Source organism: Trichoplusia ni, chromosome 16 (genome assembly GCF_003590095.1).
Source record: "Trichoplusia ni isolate ovarian cell line Hi5 chromosome 16, tn1, whole genome shotgun sequence".
In the NCBI taxonomy this organism is placed as follows: Eukaryota; Metazoa; Arthropoda; class Insecta; order Lepidoptera; family Noctuidae; genus Trichoplusia; species Trichoplusia ni.
This window is the reverse complement of record NC_039493.1, coordinates 5,907,975-5,925,572: the sequence shown is the minus strand read 5'-3', so window position 1 is coordinate 5,925,572 and position 17,598 is coordinate 5,907,975. Positions and strand designations below refer to the sequence as shown.

The window sequence follows — 17,598 nt, the reverse complement described above, 5'->3', positions numbered from 1 at the left end:
AATTGGTGTTAATTGAATAAAAAAGTATGAGGCTAACATAGATATCTTGAATTTAATCTCGTTTTTAATAAAAACGTATCGCAAAGCTCAACTGCCTACAAAAAGTATCTATTTTTACAAAATATACGATGATTCTAATGAATCAAATCTCTCCTGTTTTATATTTCCGAGTGTGCCTGCTAAATCTCACTATTAGGTCTAAACTCCTGACATGTTTGACGTTTGTAGACTTCAGTTCATCGACACAACTCGTTATCCTCAATTGGCTGAAGTCGCTTGCAGTAACAATTATCATCTTGTAGAGTTGTCGTTCTATTTATTGGTGTTGAATCATCGTTTTTCGTCTTGTTAGCAGGATTTATTTGTTTTTCAACACACTCTGGCTAAGTTATGTCGGTGTACATTCTTGTCACATTGTTGCCAAAGGTTCAATGACTTTCATTTCTAACGCTTGAAAAGTATTTAGAATATTTACTTACTGCTTTCGACGCTACTGTAAGCTCACCAGTATAAACTGCAATAATAGCGAATGTTACGCGGCTATAATCTGTATATTGTACGTCAGATTTATCAGTTTATAGATTAACGATCAAGTTTATAGCAGTGCTCACTCAGTCAATTGACTGTTCGCCTTTCTAACTACAATTTGAGTTGGCTGAGCTTTTGCAACACGAATAAATAGAATCATAATAAATATTGTCATTACTTATTGTGATTGATGATACTACATTGTGATGCGTATACGAAAAGCATAAACGTTTATCTGAGAATTGGTTTTGATTCACCCTGGGTCTTTGGGTAATCATGAAACCAGATTGTAAAATTCATCAACGATTGTTTGGCTTCTTGTTTCCATTAGGAAACAAGAAGCAAGAAGCAAGAGCAAAAATACCACAATCGTAATGAGCTATTAAGCTCATTACGATTGTGGTATTTTTGCTCAAGGAGTTTCTAGCCTAGTTAGTCTGAAGCTCGCGCCATCTCTCGTCGGCCGCCATAGCGGAGGTTTTGCAAGGCTCTTGGCTCGTGGGTGGCACGTGGGCAGCCAAGTGGTTCCGTCTACTGATGTCATCGCATGCGGCCCCTCCGCAGGACTCTATGCCCATAACTCGTTGTTGACTTTCAATTCGAACCAAATACCCTATATGTTACGCAACAACTCTTGTACTCTTGTTTTCTAAACTTGTATGTTAGTAGTTATTATTCCACAATTTCGAGAAGATAAACTTGTTTCTTGAAATAAATTGTGCTTTGGATACCTTATGTTAAATAAAACTAAGTTATGCTGTGATAAATCTCGGACTGGTTGTACGTCATACTATTTTATTTCTTTAGAACAAACGACTTCTTTATAGCTAGCATCTCTTTATAGTTCTGCATAGTTATAGCAAATTGTTTGGAATTCTTCAGGTTTTCAATTCAAGCAATGTTGTGTAATCTCACCATCTCCTTCGAGAAGTAAATTCACTGAAAGTTGCACAGTTGGAGTGGTTCCAATTGATTCTGATATTGCTTTTAGCAGGAATTCGTGTACCGTAAGCGTTTGCTTGCATGGTGTTGCGGATTGAAAGCGTACTTAATGCACTATGATTGTTCTGCAGCACACGTAGATGGTAACGTGCACAGCTGTCAAACATTAGTTTCTAATGAGTTGGGAAAACCCGGAATTATACGAATAAACATTCGTATAATTCCGTGTTTCAAATTTCCATACAACATAATTTTGATAATGATGATTGTAGAGCGTATTGTATTTATAAAGCGATAAATTTAATATTGATTTCGTAAGTAAGGAAAGGAAAATCTTCGTTTCACTTATATTTTCATCACTTTTATCAGTCACATCTCAGTCCAAGGTTTATGCTGAATTAATAAAGCCAGTACTGAAGAAATTGGTACACGTTATCCGAGTTTTAAGAACTGTTTATATTATTCTTCTTTAAAGGATCACATTAAAAATATTGCTGGCTCCGTCTTTGTCGTCTTAATGCAAAGATTTTACGATAGATTACGTTATTTATATAAAAGCTTGTTTTAGTTTCCATTTCTATTTGATCCGCTGACGTCACTCACCGTAATCTGTTTGCCATGCAAGACTTTTATGGCATTTCTAAAGGGCCTGTCTGACTTTACGGTGCTACTGACATTCTGACACTGTCGACATAATTTATGTTTTATTACAATTTGTTTATCTATTTTTGCATTGGAATCTTTGTTTTTATCTCCGACTAGCGTATGTTTGCTTTAAATGATCAGGTTTGCGTTTATTCTGTGTCACGATCGACAGAAAAATGATATGCTATTACATTTACCTACAATATAATTGCGTGCCTTTTTACTGAATGTGTTATAATATAGGTCTGTTCTTCTATTGAATTGTATGAAACTAAAATATTTGACGTGTTATTTTAGTATAACCGTAGGAGAATTGTGTTATTTTCCTGCAAAGAATATAAATAAAAATTAAAAATTCCTTTTGTAGGCCAATAATACTGTCTTTCCTGTTGTTAATGATTTGTCTCTTAGCTGATGACTGAGTCATCAACTGCCAATTTAAATGGTGGGTACATTGTATTGCTGATGTTACTTCCTCTCGAATTCAAACAGACGTAAATCAAAAGGAAGACTCTTTCAATTTCATTAATGAATGAGGTAATCTCCACAACGTAATTTATGAAGGCCTGTTTCAAGTAAGATTTACTTAACTCGCAAATTTGCTCTTTGGTGTAAATGCCCAAGAAAGATGCTAATCTTGAATTTATGGACTGTTGAACCAGTTACCGTTTGTGTTCGACCTTCAGGGATCGGTAAAACGATTTTAGCCCACTTTAGTAATACACCTTAACTTTGTAGTTATAACATTTCTCTCGTAAAAGCTAGCTCTGACCTAGTTCTATGTGGGTGAGTGATGTTTAAGTTTTGACACCTTGAAACTATATCATATTTTTATTGTCTAGAGCTTACTTATGCTATCATATTAATGTTCCTAGGCTAGTGTGTTTTTTTCCAGTCCTCCCTCATCTGTTAAATAAGAATTTTATTTAAATCAAACTGTATTATCCACATCCATAAGATTGTCGTCATATTATATAATGACCGACGCATGTGATAGCTTATAAAAGGTTTTATTGATACATGTTTTATTATAATTTCATATTTATATTGCATTCTGTTACATGCGGTAAGGGAGTTATAACATTCAGTCGATCAGATGGAATTCCTATATTGACTGTCATTCTTCTATTTTATCTTCTTTTGTATAATATTGTTGACAAGAACCTAGAACGGAGTCCTTGTAAAATTTCTGACCAAACAAATAAATTATTTGAATTGAAGAAACTATAAGGCTATGGTATAGATACGTGTCACTCTGGAAAGAAGGTCAATTTGAGTAAATATGACAATAATATTCAACGTTTCAACTAAACGATGATATTGTTGAACACGAGTTTTTGTGGTTTACAAACTTATCATAATTCGTAGAAATAAATTCACAAATCATTTTATTGTGTTCTATAAACATTTACTTAACGCAATCCCAGAAATTAACGCATAAAATTGACTCTTAAAATTGACTTTACTGCTTTATAATGGACTTTTTAATATTTCATCGTCTATTCTATTAAAGTAACTGACGGTAACCGTCACTTTCTTGGTATAAGTGATGCACAGACATTTCCGAGACTGCTTATCAAGGTTGATTAGCATTATTTTGAAAACAAAAGTGACGTATCTATCTTTGCTTTTAATATACCTGCATTAAAAGATCACAAATCTGTACACATGCGCGGGCGCCGGCCGTCTAGCCGGTTAGTACTGGATCGAATGACTCACGATTTCACCTCCAAATTGTCTACAGAAGGTATACTCTGTAAAGTACAACAAAACAAAAGAATATTTAGTACTAGAATTTATATCTACTCGATTATGGTTTATAGTTGTCGGGACAGAAATGGCCGACCAAATCATATTGTGAGCTTTTTTACTTTTCTGTCAAGCTGGTTTGGATAAAATAGAATGTAGACTGTATTTACGAGAATGTGCGCTCATATTGAATTCATGTTATTTTATGGCAGTAAAGTGTTTTAAGTGATATTGTTCTTTTGTATGGCTTTTCAGGCTGCTTAACATAAGAAGGCGATATTTATGACCCTACGGGTACATTTGGCTTTGACAGTTAATTTACATACTTATAAACCTTATAAAGACAACTTATCTCATGAACCTTTTGTATTTATTCATTGTTATGACACAACCTTCTACCAATGCAAAATAATTACTAAACCTTATGCTATTGATCAGCAACAGGTTTCCATTGCATACTCTGTTGTTACCTCACGTAATAATATCATATAAACAATCAATAACTTGGTATGTGCATCGTTACTGGTAATACCCGCATGTACTAGGTAGCATTGACTTGTTAAAAGCACACTGCAAAATAACCACGCTGAAGTTAGTTTTAATGGAATATGTGTAACTGTGTGGCACGAATAAACTTTTACTAATTGAGATTACCTTTTAAACAAATACGGTTATTATTTCGTCTATTGTTACAGCATCGTTTTATACAGTCTCAGACAAAAGTGTCTTCACTGTGAGAGTAATACTACAAAAGCCCTTGATGAGAAAATTGAGACGATCCATTCTTGAGTATAATTTAATCCCGCGTAACTCGGGACTGGAGTTCCACCCACCCTTGCCGGCTCATATAGCAGTCGTACAAGCCACGAGGTCTCTGAACCCCCCGGCATTCGTCAGGGAACTAAATCTCTAGGAACTAGAATACTGGAATCCGCGGTTACTCTTCATACCAGTTTATTATTTATTCATACCAACCATGCGGCATTGTGTATTTGTTTTAAGGAAGTTTTAGTTGCTCGCCTTGGATATAATATTAGATTGCACACGTCGGTAAATTAGTCACGTAATATGCGTTTGTCAAGAAAAGTTAATCTGTTTACCTGAATATGGAGTATCTAAACGTGTGAGGGGATTCCGATGGTGCTTGACGATTTTTATCTGACCTTTATGGTACCTTAAAGGAAACGTAGATGCAACTCCAATTAATTCTTACTTGTAGGCGTAAATGCTTAGCTCAGTGCTTGAAATAATTACAATACTTAGAATATTATCAAGTAGACATAGTTATAAGGACATGGCGTCATTCGGTAGCTGGTCAAATCTTGAACTCACAAACGTATCTAAAATATAGAGAAAACGTTTTAATGCTTATAAACCAACAGATTCAATTACTTGACTCACGACTCAAAACAGTCTCCGATTTATGACGTTCAGTTTAGAGCGAAAGTTTATAGCAAGAGCGGAACATTCGCCTGTAAATAATGATGTATTAAACATCGTCTGCTTGTATGTGGGCCACGGTCGCCTCGCGAAATTACCACGAAGTAGCTCATTACCACAAGCATATGATTGTACTTTTACTTCGTTGTTTACGCACTTTTTGGTTGCCGAGGCGCGTTGCTTTCAGATCAAGCAGGTTGCTTACTACTTATTCTGCGAATTGTATCTTTATTTGCAGTTCAATGAGTACTAATTATATGAATCCTTGCCTAGGGCTAAGCTTTGCTCTTGTATCTTATCTGCGACACAATCCTTCTAGTCATAGAAAAAACGTACGTTCATTTTCTAAACATTTCTCGAACTAGAATTTTGCGAGTAACTGTGTCAATGACCCGAATATTCTTATCATTCTGATACTTTTAAAGATGTAAACATTTGTCTATCATAGCGGGTATGTCGGTATAACAAACGGCTGTATTTACATAGTTAAGTCAATATTCAGTCTTGTTTTGTTTTGTTTACTCTGTAATTGTAAGTATTTATCCTGTTAATTTTATGTAAACAATTCTGAGTAACGTTATTTCCTTTGATAAAAGAGACTACTAAAATAGAAGAGAGGTTACTAAAATAGAAATATCTCCGAAAGACAACGATTATACGAACCTAATCTTTCTTATAAAGTTTGGCAAAAAGCGACCCAATCTCGGCTTAGCAGCTTAGTCACAGAGTTGTATCAATTAGTTAGTTCTGAAGAAGTTAAGTAATGCAGATAAGAAGGAATTAGGGTTTGTTTTGCGAAGTGATGAAATGCTGAAACTCTTGAAATGTGTCACTGACCTTTGTCGACTAGTTCACTTACAGACAAAAAATATTATGTCCAATGTTTCTTATTAATAATTATTCTTAGTTTTGTTAGAAGCATGACGGTGACAGCTGTTCAACTTTAGTATATGTTTTTTTTACTTTTCATTATCTAATTCCTAAAATAAAAACGTTTTGTTTTCTGCTGATATTACCGAGAAGTGCCTGTGAATAAAAGGAAAATTATTCTGTTTCATTTAGGTTATTTCTGAAAATTACTCAATAGATGTTATGTGTTCGTAACATTTCTGTACATATGTTCAGTTTAGCTAATGGTAAAATAACTTCCTAAAACGATATCAATATCAAAAATGTTTTACGTACATAAATGAAAGGGTCATTGAACTTTTTATTTGTAAATTCTTTCAATACACATCTGCTCTCACACGACCCACTTATTTAAATATTTAATTGTCGAACATTATCTTAAAAACCACATAATGATTTACACGCATATTGATACTGAAACTTTTTAGAAATTTGACCCAATTTTATATTGACGAAACTATTTCTGTAAAACCTCTTTGTTTCCCAACAAATGGCTGTGATTTTGTAAGAACCATTAATGATAGCTTGTGTTTGTACATCTTTCTTCTGATGTTTCAAAACATTGCTCTCATAACAAACTTGTATCATACGGGAGCCTTGTAGGGAAAGCAATTGACCCCAGGCATCGTTTGGCGTCCGACCTTTGCTGAGGTATCTCGCTTGTCGCGGAGATCTTTGACCTATTCTTTGTTGTAGCTTGTTAAACTAATATGAAAATTGTTTGTGTGTTAATGGGACTTGTTACCGTGTTACTAAAGAGTAGTTGTCGTCGTAAATGTGCAATAAACATCGACGTCTCTTATATAAGATTTTATCAATTAATACTGCCTAGGGAAATAATAAACGCCACAACAATTGGCTATAAATTAAGCATAAACTATGATTTTAACGTGTTTCGTATTAAACTTTCAAATTTTAATTAACAATTATATTTCGATTGCGGTTACAAAAAGCTTAGCTATCAAGTTAGTCACGACAAACGACTCATATTTCATTGCGCAAAGATTTCTTCAACATCCAGTAAATATACTACCACGATAGCTCATTGAAACTCGATCCATTAAAATTATACATATGAATGATTGCATTCACGGTTCTGTAGTAATTGCACGCCGCCGTCTCTCCCTTGTTGCGATCTTGACCGTGGGAATAAGTACTGTGAGCTAGTTTTCTTTTCTACTTTTACCTGTCATGTAATTATAGGTTGGAGTACATCAGTACATGGTGCCTTTGTGCCTTTGATAGGCTTCTCTTGTCTGAATTGATTGAAGTTTGTACATAGTCGAAGACAGCGGGACGTGATGGTACGGAGTTGTTAAAAAAAAGTATTTAAGATGGTGTTTGTTTACGACGTCATTATCACCGGAAAGTAGCGTATAAAATGAAATGCAGCTTTAAATAATTTATTTAATTAAAAAGTAAGTTTCGTGTGGTAGTGATACCCATAACCTTAAGACTTGCTTTTAATCCCTATTAAAATAATTAAATCTACAATTAATGTTTGTTTCAATCTGCTTCAAAAAGGAGGAGTTTCTCAATTCGGCCATTTCTTTTTCAAGTGTTTAATCCAAGTGTTATTTCATAGAGTTATGATTCAATCTGAAAATTCATAAATGCTACACCAATAAACCCGTTTTATCTTTCAATAAAATCTAATCCTGGCACAAGAGTTTATGAGCATGTTAATTGGTCTTGGTGCGTTCAGCAGAAAACCAGAAACTGAAACGAAATATGCTCACATAAGGAAATCCACTAGATTTATAATTAGCTGTGCGATGTGTTAAGGGGTCAATGACACGCGGCTCGATGCCATACGAAATCGTCACTGGCCACGCAACCATCATACTTTGGCCTCTCATTTACTGAAACATAGAAACTATCAAAGCTCTTTGTAATGTGTTTTATTTTGGCGCCACGCCACGTTCTGGTGGAACTGGTGATTGCTGGGAATTGTTTAAGGATCGATAGTTGATCTTCGATCCCCGATTACCCTTAAAGACGTAATTCTATCCTTCAGTACGGACAAGTGCATTTCAAACTTCGTAACAACGATATAACTTTCTCTTGCGTTGTCCTTTCTTTGTGCTAGCTACTTATTATTAGATCGGAAAATTTTGGGAGATTTCATAAAATCGTCAAAAGCCTTCATGAAATAAATTACGTGTAATCCATATGTTCCATCATATTATTTGTTTGATTTGTATAACAACGTAACGTCACGCTTTCGCTTTTAATGCAATAAACTGTATAAAACACGTCACATCACATCTCTGTAAATCTTCTCGGTTGAACGCACATTCATTAAACCACTATATTGAACGGAATTTCGCAATTTTGTTAGAAGAGTCTAGCTGTAGTTCGTCCTATCCGTCATAATTAAGACTGAACTTTGTATACAAAGAGACTATTGCCTTATGTTACTTGGACACCCAAGTCGTGAACCTGCTTGTTTCACGACACACGTAATAGATACCCCCTTTTTTCGGCCCTCGTTTTACAATCCACTGCTCGACAAGAATGTTAATGATCTATTAAATAGTTCGTTTTATTACAGCTGTTACAATAAACAAGTGTTGATGACTGGATAATTCTTTTGTGGGATAATAGAATCATCATTTGATACTAATTGTGGCGTGTTGGTGTATGCGTCTTATCTTAAGCTTGTTAGTATGATATGATCAACTTTTAACTCGTGATATTCATGCGATCGTTGTTATTAAGTACGATGCCACTTATTGTCTATTTAATCACGGTTTATCATCATCCCAATAGTAACCAGAAACTTTTGCATATTCTACATTACTTTATGCCATTAATGAGAGACACTGTATATAAAATCTGTTTGGTATTCGCCTTTTAGTGCATTAATAGATCTTAGCTAAGCCTCACATAAACAATTGCATTTGTTTTTTAATCAATCTTTAAACATGATTAACTTCGTAAACTTGACATGGACAGTCCCCTTAAAAACCGCATGGCGACAGAAACCGGTTTCGTAAACCAGATATAAATCATGTTACATTTTTGCCAAACCAACTGATTTTAGTTTGCCAATAAACTATAAAACCCACGTTTAGTTCTTAATAAAGTATGAATGCGACAGGTGAAGGAGGAACAATAGCATTGTATTAATTAGTGTCGTTTCCGAGAGCTGAATGCTTTCAGTTACCGACGTGTTGCGTGCAGCCGTCGGGCACCGCTCGGTGTTGCCATTAACTCTAGTTTTTTACTTCTCTGTTGACTGATTTACGTATGCCAGTGATTTCTGCATTACTTGCTCATTTACAGGTCGAATGCTTTCTTGAAGCTTTATTGGCGTTAAGATTGAATGCTTAATTAGTGCAATCGTTTTCTATGCATTTATTTATATGTCTAATAATTATTCGGTGAATGTACGCTCTTTAAATATGTAGAAGACTTAATTTATTTATACTCTGTTTTTTATATTTTATCTTCTTATTTGTACATAGGAGGATATTTCACGTTGACGACGCTGAAATGAAGAAAGTTTATTCATATTAATTCACACGTAATAATTATTTACTTAATCGGAAGTGCGACTAGTCCGATGTCCTTCTTTTATCATAATAAGTATCTGTAGTATATTACGAGTACTATACAAGATAATTCAAATTCTTCATTGAGATGACAATAATCACATTATTTATAAACTTTATCGAGGAGAAAAAAAAAATGCGTTGAAAGGCTTATTAAGTTACACAGGTGATACTGTCTTGTCCAAACATTATGTTTATGATATTTGTCTATTGAAAGTACATTAAAATTTCGTCGATTTAGCAACATCCGCAAGCTAGTACTAACAAACAGACATTTTAATACATTTACTGCGCCGGAGGCATCGATGTACTTGTCCAATTTATATATAAAGAAAGAGCGGTAACCTTTTCCGTGCAATTTCAAATGCTATGCCAATTATTACCTTCCTCTAATAGCTTTTAATGTAATGGTGTTGATATAAACAACTATTGTTTGAGTTTTTACTATCCGTCTGTCAATATCCTGTAATGTTGGCGGTACAACAACATTCCCATGGTATTAGCTGATTTGAAAATGTTTACTATTTTGACTTCAGATAGCTGTTGAAGTGTATTGGTGTTCTTAGAATTCTAATCATACTGAACATTTTCCGTAAACCGTGAAAGAATATAAAACTCCTGAAGCAATGCAAACTAATCTAGCTACTGATACTTCGTATATTCAGTAATTACAAATGTCCGTTTCCCGAAGTTATAAGTATTTTGCTGCTTGAAAAGCATGTTAGTAAGTTCTAAGTCGGGACTATCTCTGTAACCAACGTCGATATAATTAAATAGGTGTCATTAATGGACAATTATTGTTCTTGTTTCCTTGTATCGATGTCCTATCATTGCAATATCACTTCGTTTGAAAGTTGTTGGTGTTATTCCGAATGCTCACTCTCGCGGGCAGACTGATTTTGTTTTGTTACAGTTATGTTTAATTACTAATGTTGGATAAATAAAATACCTACTTCTCAATTAAATTTGGCGAGATATATTTTATAGATATGTACTTTGACTTGCTTTAAGGTTGTTGTTCAATCATATATATGAATGTTCAATGCAATGATCTCGCAAATTCTGCTATTTTTAGACTTTAAGTAAAGTGTCGGTTTACAAGCGCAATCCTATTCTTTTTAAATTACGTCTCTACCTTAATTTGAAGCATTCGTGTAATTTAGTAGTCAATTTCCGAGGCCAATTTTCGCAAGCCACCCCAAAATTGTAAGCCGTTTTGTAATTCAACCTATTTGTACTTAAGTGGAGGTGTTGGTAAATATTTGCATATTACGCCCACGTAACGTAGTTATTACGTTATTTGTAAACTAATGTCTATATTATATTCCACAACTATTTTGTTTAGATAGTACACACCGATCCAGGAAAGTTTTAGACATTGGATGTTTCCACATGAATTACCAAAGGAGTACTGATTGATTTGTAGCGAGATGAAATAAAAGAGCATTGACTTTATAAATTGTATTGCCTGGATATGGTCACATCTCAGAGTAAATCACCTCCAGGATAAATCCTCTCTCTTTATTTAGAGGGATGAAACATTTTTACTATTATATTATGTATTTGGTCACTAAATTGTATTTGAATTTGATTGTTTGATCAAAAATCCATTGTTATCCTTTAGTTTTTAGCTTTTAGAATAATTGAATAACTAACATAAAAGTTCAATAAGCTGTCACAATTGTAACTTATGCCTTAGCATTTAAATTATAATCACGATATCGTAATGCCGTGACGAGTATGTAGTGTTTATTCCAATCGCGTCTATCATTAATCGTGTCCTAACGGTGTAGGAGGCATGACTTCACTTTCCTATGTCAATACCGATACTTTTTATATTTATGCTGCAGTTGAGACAGACAGCGCCATCTATGTTGCGCTCACGAAACTTAAATTATTTTAAAATGTATAATTCTTGTAGTGATAAAGTTAAAGGTTAACTGGCTTCTTTTATTATCAAAATTATGCTTTAATAAATCATAGACCCAGCCAATGTCCTTCTTATTCCCTAATTTTTTAGTAGGACCTGCTTAATACATAGCCTCAAAGACGCGGTCGGTGGACGCATCGCAAAACATATTTCCAATAACGGTGTTTTTGCTTCTTTTATTTCGGCGATTCGTTCCACTTTCGTTGGGTCCGCCGAGCGTAACCATGGTGACGGTAGTGTGTTCAATATCTGAACTCGTACTGCGAGGTGAATGTATTTGGAGAGCCGAGGATTAAGAGGGGATTGACTTCTCTATTTATTTAGTTTGGGGTGGTAACTGTCACTCAAAAATGACTTGGAAACAAATAGTAGGATACAATTTCGTTCATTTGTATAAAAGGTTTTACATCGTTCTTAGGTCAATTCTTGTTGTTTCATGTTGACCGGCTAGTCAGCCTTGGATTACGGTCAGCTTTGACAGTTCAGAACGTGTTTGTCACAACTCTAGCACGTGCTTTTTGTTTATTACCCTCATTTACATAGCTAGCGTTTGAATTGATTATTTTTAAATCAAAATACTTTGTTATGCTTTTGATATTTTCCCTTATCTTCTCGATATAGACAGACCTTTTCATGAAACATTCACGATGTTACATTTCTTGTGCCAATTACTATTACGCACTCTTGTCAAGCACGAAAAGCTTTCTGCGTAGTTGTTTTTTCTTATTCCAGCAACAATTCCTGAAGGTCGTTGTTCTTATATAATGTACAAGGATATTAACCCTTTTTTTGCGAATTTTAAGAGAATGCAAATGCACGCATATGTGAAAGCGTAAATGATTACGGTGTCCGTCTATCCGCGGTATTCCGCTTGGATAATTTATTACAGGCTCACTTGATGCGTACGACCTTATCACAATGGTTCGCGATCACAATGTGAGAATAATCTGTTCTGCGTACACGGCTTTTGTTACAATTAACACAATAAAAGTTTCTACTAGTTTTGCGTGAAGAATTGTTTGTAGTTTCTTAATGGTTATTATGAGAGCTATAAGTACTTGTTTCACGATGAGGATTCCAATTCATTTGAAGCCGTTTCTGATTTATAATTAATAGCTACGATTCTAGTATGTTTAACTATGATGTTTTTTTTAGCTAAGAGATCAGGACAACATTGCAATTCTCTATATTGTTTTAACTTTGTTTGAAGGGTTTCTTCGGCGCACCTAAATTCATGACCAATTTTTAGAACAGCCTTATTTTAGAGAAAATTGAAGGCAATACAATAAATGTTTAGTGTATCAGGTCGACGTAGGTCAACGGCCTTGACCCTATACTTTCAGCGTTTACATAATTCTAGCCCGTTAGTCATTATAAATAGCTGTTTACCTAATAATTGGCACGACTCTTACGTAACAATTAGTTTTTTTCTTTCCTTTAAATTGTATTGTCAATAAATAGTGAATTAGGTGCTTGTCTTTTAAGTCAACGGCTTCATAACTACAATATTCATTTTTGGGTTTCGAAGAAATTTGCCGGTGCCTACTGGCGTTGTTCCAAAAATTTTGGCTCCAGGATCAAAATGTAGACGATTAAAAATAACCTATAAAGGTGGTCCCTAGAAAGCAACGACTTTTTTTTTATTTGCTTTGTTTCAAGTCTCCGTGGCAAACAACGAATTTTAAATAAATTCAATAAGATTCGAATTTGAATTGCATTAAACTCAACAACCATTAAGGTCTGAAAGTGAAAACAATAGTCCAACACCCCACGTGGTGCATTCGAAATGTTTTGGGTTGTTTTGTTTATGCTCAGGCTAATAAAGGGGCGCGTCGGGACGCGATACTGCGGAAGGTCGGTGACCTTGCACCAGCTCTATAATTAGCTCTTTGTCTGTTTTGACACTTGACTGTCATCTTTGTATGCCACCCGTGTAAGGAAAACATTAGGAAGCTATTTTAATGTAAATCTTTCTCCTTTGTTATGACGTGTCCTTTTCCTCTGTAAAATATTAAGTAGTAAGTACAAGTATATCAGTAGTCGAACAAAGCTTAGTGTTTAACTGACTACAATACTTGTTGTTTGTTTCAGAACATACCCAATCCCATGAAAACTTAGGTAACTGTTTTGCCTTTAAAACCTTATTTTTAAATATGGTTTAGTGCGCCTATCCTGAATAGTTCGTAGCAAAATTTTCGCCAAAAACCATACAGCACAAATTTGTTTTCAAGAAGAAACTCGTGCAGAGTGTGGTGGTTTATTGTCAAGGAGGCGTTGTCTAGCACCCTTATCTGACAGCTGAGTGGTATACCGCAGCAATCAAGCAAGCATACGACTTGTGTTTAGATACTATGAATTGTACCTAAATGAAAATATTCATAGTTTTTAAGACATAAGTTATGCCGAGAACTAAGATGCCTGCGCAACTTAGCTTTCAGATGTTAAACTATCTGCTATCAAACTTTCAATCAAATCATTTTATCGCGGTTTACTGCTGGGCATAGACCTCCCCGAAGCCCCAACACCCTGTCCTACATTTTAAGTTACACCATAAATATATGAATAACTGGGGTTTATTGTCATTTACCAATCACCGTTATAGTATAAAACCATAAATCATAACGTTACATGTTATGTTTACTTTACAAACACCGTACGGATTATTATTTGAGTGTCAAAATCAATATTTGTTTACGTCAATACTAAACGGCATTCGGTAAACATAGACAGGAATCATTTTAGATAGCTACAACAACATCCTGCGTTTTTATAAACCTCGCGCTATGAGGGTATGAGGCAGTTTGTTTAATGCGTCTAGTCATCCCCCCTCTTCCCCGATGTCGCAGACGAACCCCTCTTCTGTGAAGGGCACACATGTACCAGCAACGAAAGTTCACACAATAATATGATACAAGTTGGCTTATGTAGATATCTTATCGTCAATTATGACCTTTAATTATGCTTACATAACCGCAAAAAATGTTATTTCAAGTTTTATTGCAAACTGTATTGATTAATTAAGGTGTAAAATAACTGTAACCTTATCATGTCGCCTTGATGATCGTTTGAACTCAGGTTTTATGAGAGCAATAATTTTATGAGTCATTGAGTAACTGTTAAATTTAGATGAAACGACTTTTACGGATTTTATCGCGGTTTAATTTTTGGTTTTAGTTCCCGACGTTTCGACACCTTTGCAGGTATCATGGTCACGGGCAGACCATGATACCTGCAAAGGTGTCGAAACGTCGGGAACTAAAACCAAAAATTAAACCGCGATAAAATCCGTAAAAGTCGTTTCATTTCAATGTCTAACATTCGCGTAAACCTAAGAAACCACTATGTTAAATTTAGGTTTAATTGAATTCTTGTTCTCTATGAAGAATAGTGATATTACTATCTATTAACATTTAAAAATATACTGTGATGATAAGGCAAATCGATATTTTGAATCAGATGTTCACGACTGTTATTCGCGACGCAATGAATCTTCTAAGATGGTAACTTTCATACACTTTTGGCATGCGGATTCAGTTTGACGTGTCAGAATGAAAATTTAAAACAGAATTCTGTATTATTATATTTTAACAGGACCTTTTCGTTTATTTAATAAAATCTGCCAAGGATTTGCTGTACAACTGTTTAAATATAGAAAAACTGTTCAGCGCTGTAACAAAGTATTTGTTCAGCTGCATAACAACACCTTTATGTATTCTCGTTAACCAATATTGTTTATGCGTATTTTTTTGCAATTGTTTATGTTAAAGTGCGTCATACTGTGCCCGTTAAATGTATTCGATTATACTAAAAACACTATATAATTACATACATTGCGGAGTTAAATCAAATTAAAATGATAAAGCTTAGTTAATTACTTATATTATCCAATTAAAATGTAGCTGAACCTTTTAATAATTGTTTTAATTTCCAATTTCCAGGCCGGATCCATTCGGCGATCGTCTCCGGGGTCAACCTGGAGACGAGGTCGGTCACAGTGGAATGGTACGAGCGAGGCGAGACGAAAGGCAAGGAGGTGGAGATTGACGCCATCCTTGCCCTCAACCCAGAGCTCGCCGTCGGCCCCAGGCACCACACGCCACACCTTCAGCCCATGCCCAACAAACTCGCCAGGGTAAGGGAGTACTTCTTTACTACTTATGCGCGCCTAGTACTTGTGTAACAAGTATGGCAATGCAGATACATTCGTCTTAAAGTCAAGTGTAATCAAAAAGCAAAAGTTAACCAAAAATCATTAGGAAAAAACAATCTAATGTGCGTAATATCATTTGTGTTTTTATCATAATGTGTGATTAATTAGTTCGATCTTAGATCGACTTAGTTTGTGTTTAATGTTTGTTTAAGTGTTACTAATAGTTTCATAGACGATGATATAACACAATGATTTCATTCATCAACCCATACGAACATGTACAAATCTGTTATTCATTTAACATTGCATCACGAGTGTTTTGAAATTAAAAGCAATGAATACATAATTACATGCAAGTAATGCAGGAACGTGGCAGCCTTGCTTTCATTACGGTCCAATTTATTTTAGCCGCGTTAACTCTATTATGAGCTTTGGTGCAATAAATTCTAGCTGTTAAGGTCTGCTTACATATTTGGCACGGAACCAGTGTGTACACAGTTAATTTTGTAGGAGAAAGTTTCCTTGTAAGTTTCCTTATAGTTGTAATTTATTAAATAAATTATGTTGAGAGACTTTTATCTTAGACAACAAAAATATCAAATATGTGGTGTTTAGGAAATAAATCATACTGAAACAAATGTGCAACGTGAAAAAGTATATTGTTGCAATGTGTTCAGACCTTAACGCATTTCCTCACGGTAACAACTAAGGTCAAATCGACCTGATTTTTGCTGAAAGCCTGCAGTAGCCATTTGCTTGCTTTCGCCAACAGTTAGCGCCTCTAATCGATTGTTAACTTTAGCGATAAAGCTAAATGAAAGCTTTAGTTAGTTTTATCGATTAGTAAGGGCGTCCGAATCGCGTACCAAGCCGCGATCACTCTCATTGTTTGGGTTGTGAGGAGCAGTTGCTAATAGACGCCACGCTACAGTCGCGCTGTCAGGCCCGCGTGCGGCGAGTGTGCTGCCCATGTCGCCACGACACCTGTCGCATTACACTATTACAATGTTCATCATGGTCTGTAAATCGCTCATTTAGCGAAGCTTGCTCGAGTGCAGTGTACAAAGTAAACAGAGCTGTCCATGAGCGGCACAATTTGCATCGGCGTCGCGGCTGACCGACACTCGCTGGAGAAAATGTAGACATGTTCTCGTATATCATCACTTGGCAGGTGACTATTAGCTCATAGCACGGTAGCGATCATTGCTTAAAGAATATCATTTACTTTTAAAGGCACCGTCGCTACGACGACGCAGTTTGTTAGAACACGCCGCTGTGCAATCACGATAAGGACACTTGTACACACGTCTTATCTTTTCCCAATGTATTCATTGCTTATTGTTTTTGCATAACCAAGAGTCGGTATACATTTGCATCACATGAGGGTACGAATGACATGTGTGCACAGACCTTACATCTCAAACACTCTTTAGTATTATAATAGTATAGAACTGCATTCTTTTTGTTACTGCAGTTGCAAAATTATTCTACCTATACGAGTTGGTAATTTAGAAAATACCGTTGAATCCAGGTTTTAATTTAAATCATTGTTTTATAAATCTTCCAATGGACGTACACCTATAATTCATCTCCTGAATAACCCTAAGCGCTCATCTTTTTGCAGCTGACTGTACTTAATAATATAGATGTTCATGAGCAGTCGCTGACGGTCGCGTGCTTAACGCCGCCGTCGTTCGGTGCTATGATGATTGATAGTTAGAGTAAGGACGACCTTCCAACTTGTATGG

The 17,598-nt window shown here is 35.3% G+C and overlaps 1 protein-coding gene across 2 annotated transcripts in view; it reads left to right on the top strand.

Annotated features, from left to right (window-relative positions):
- The window catches only part of LOC113502178 (kinesin-like protein Klp10A), a 52,211-nt gene that overhangs the window by 6,894 nt on the left and 27,719 nt on the right, over positions 1–17,598 (top strand). For both annotated transcript variants that reach the window (XM_026883600.1, XM_026883599.1), the window contains exon 2: positions 15,639–15,832. In XM_026883600.1, coding sequence (XP_026739401.1) covers positions 15,639–15,832 — 194 coding nt within the window. The remainder of the gene's footprint in view (positions 1–15,638; positions 15,833–17,598) is intronic.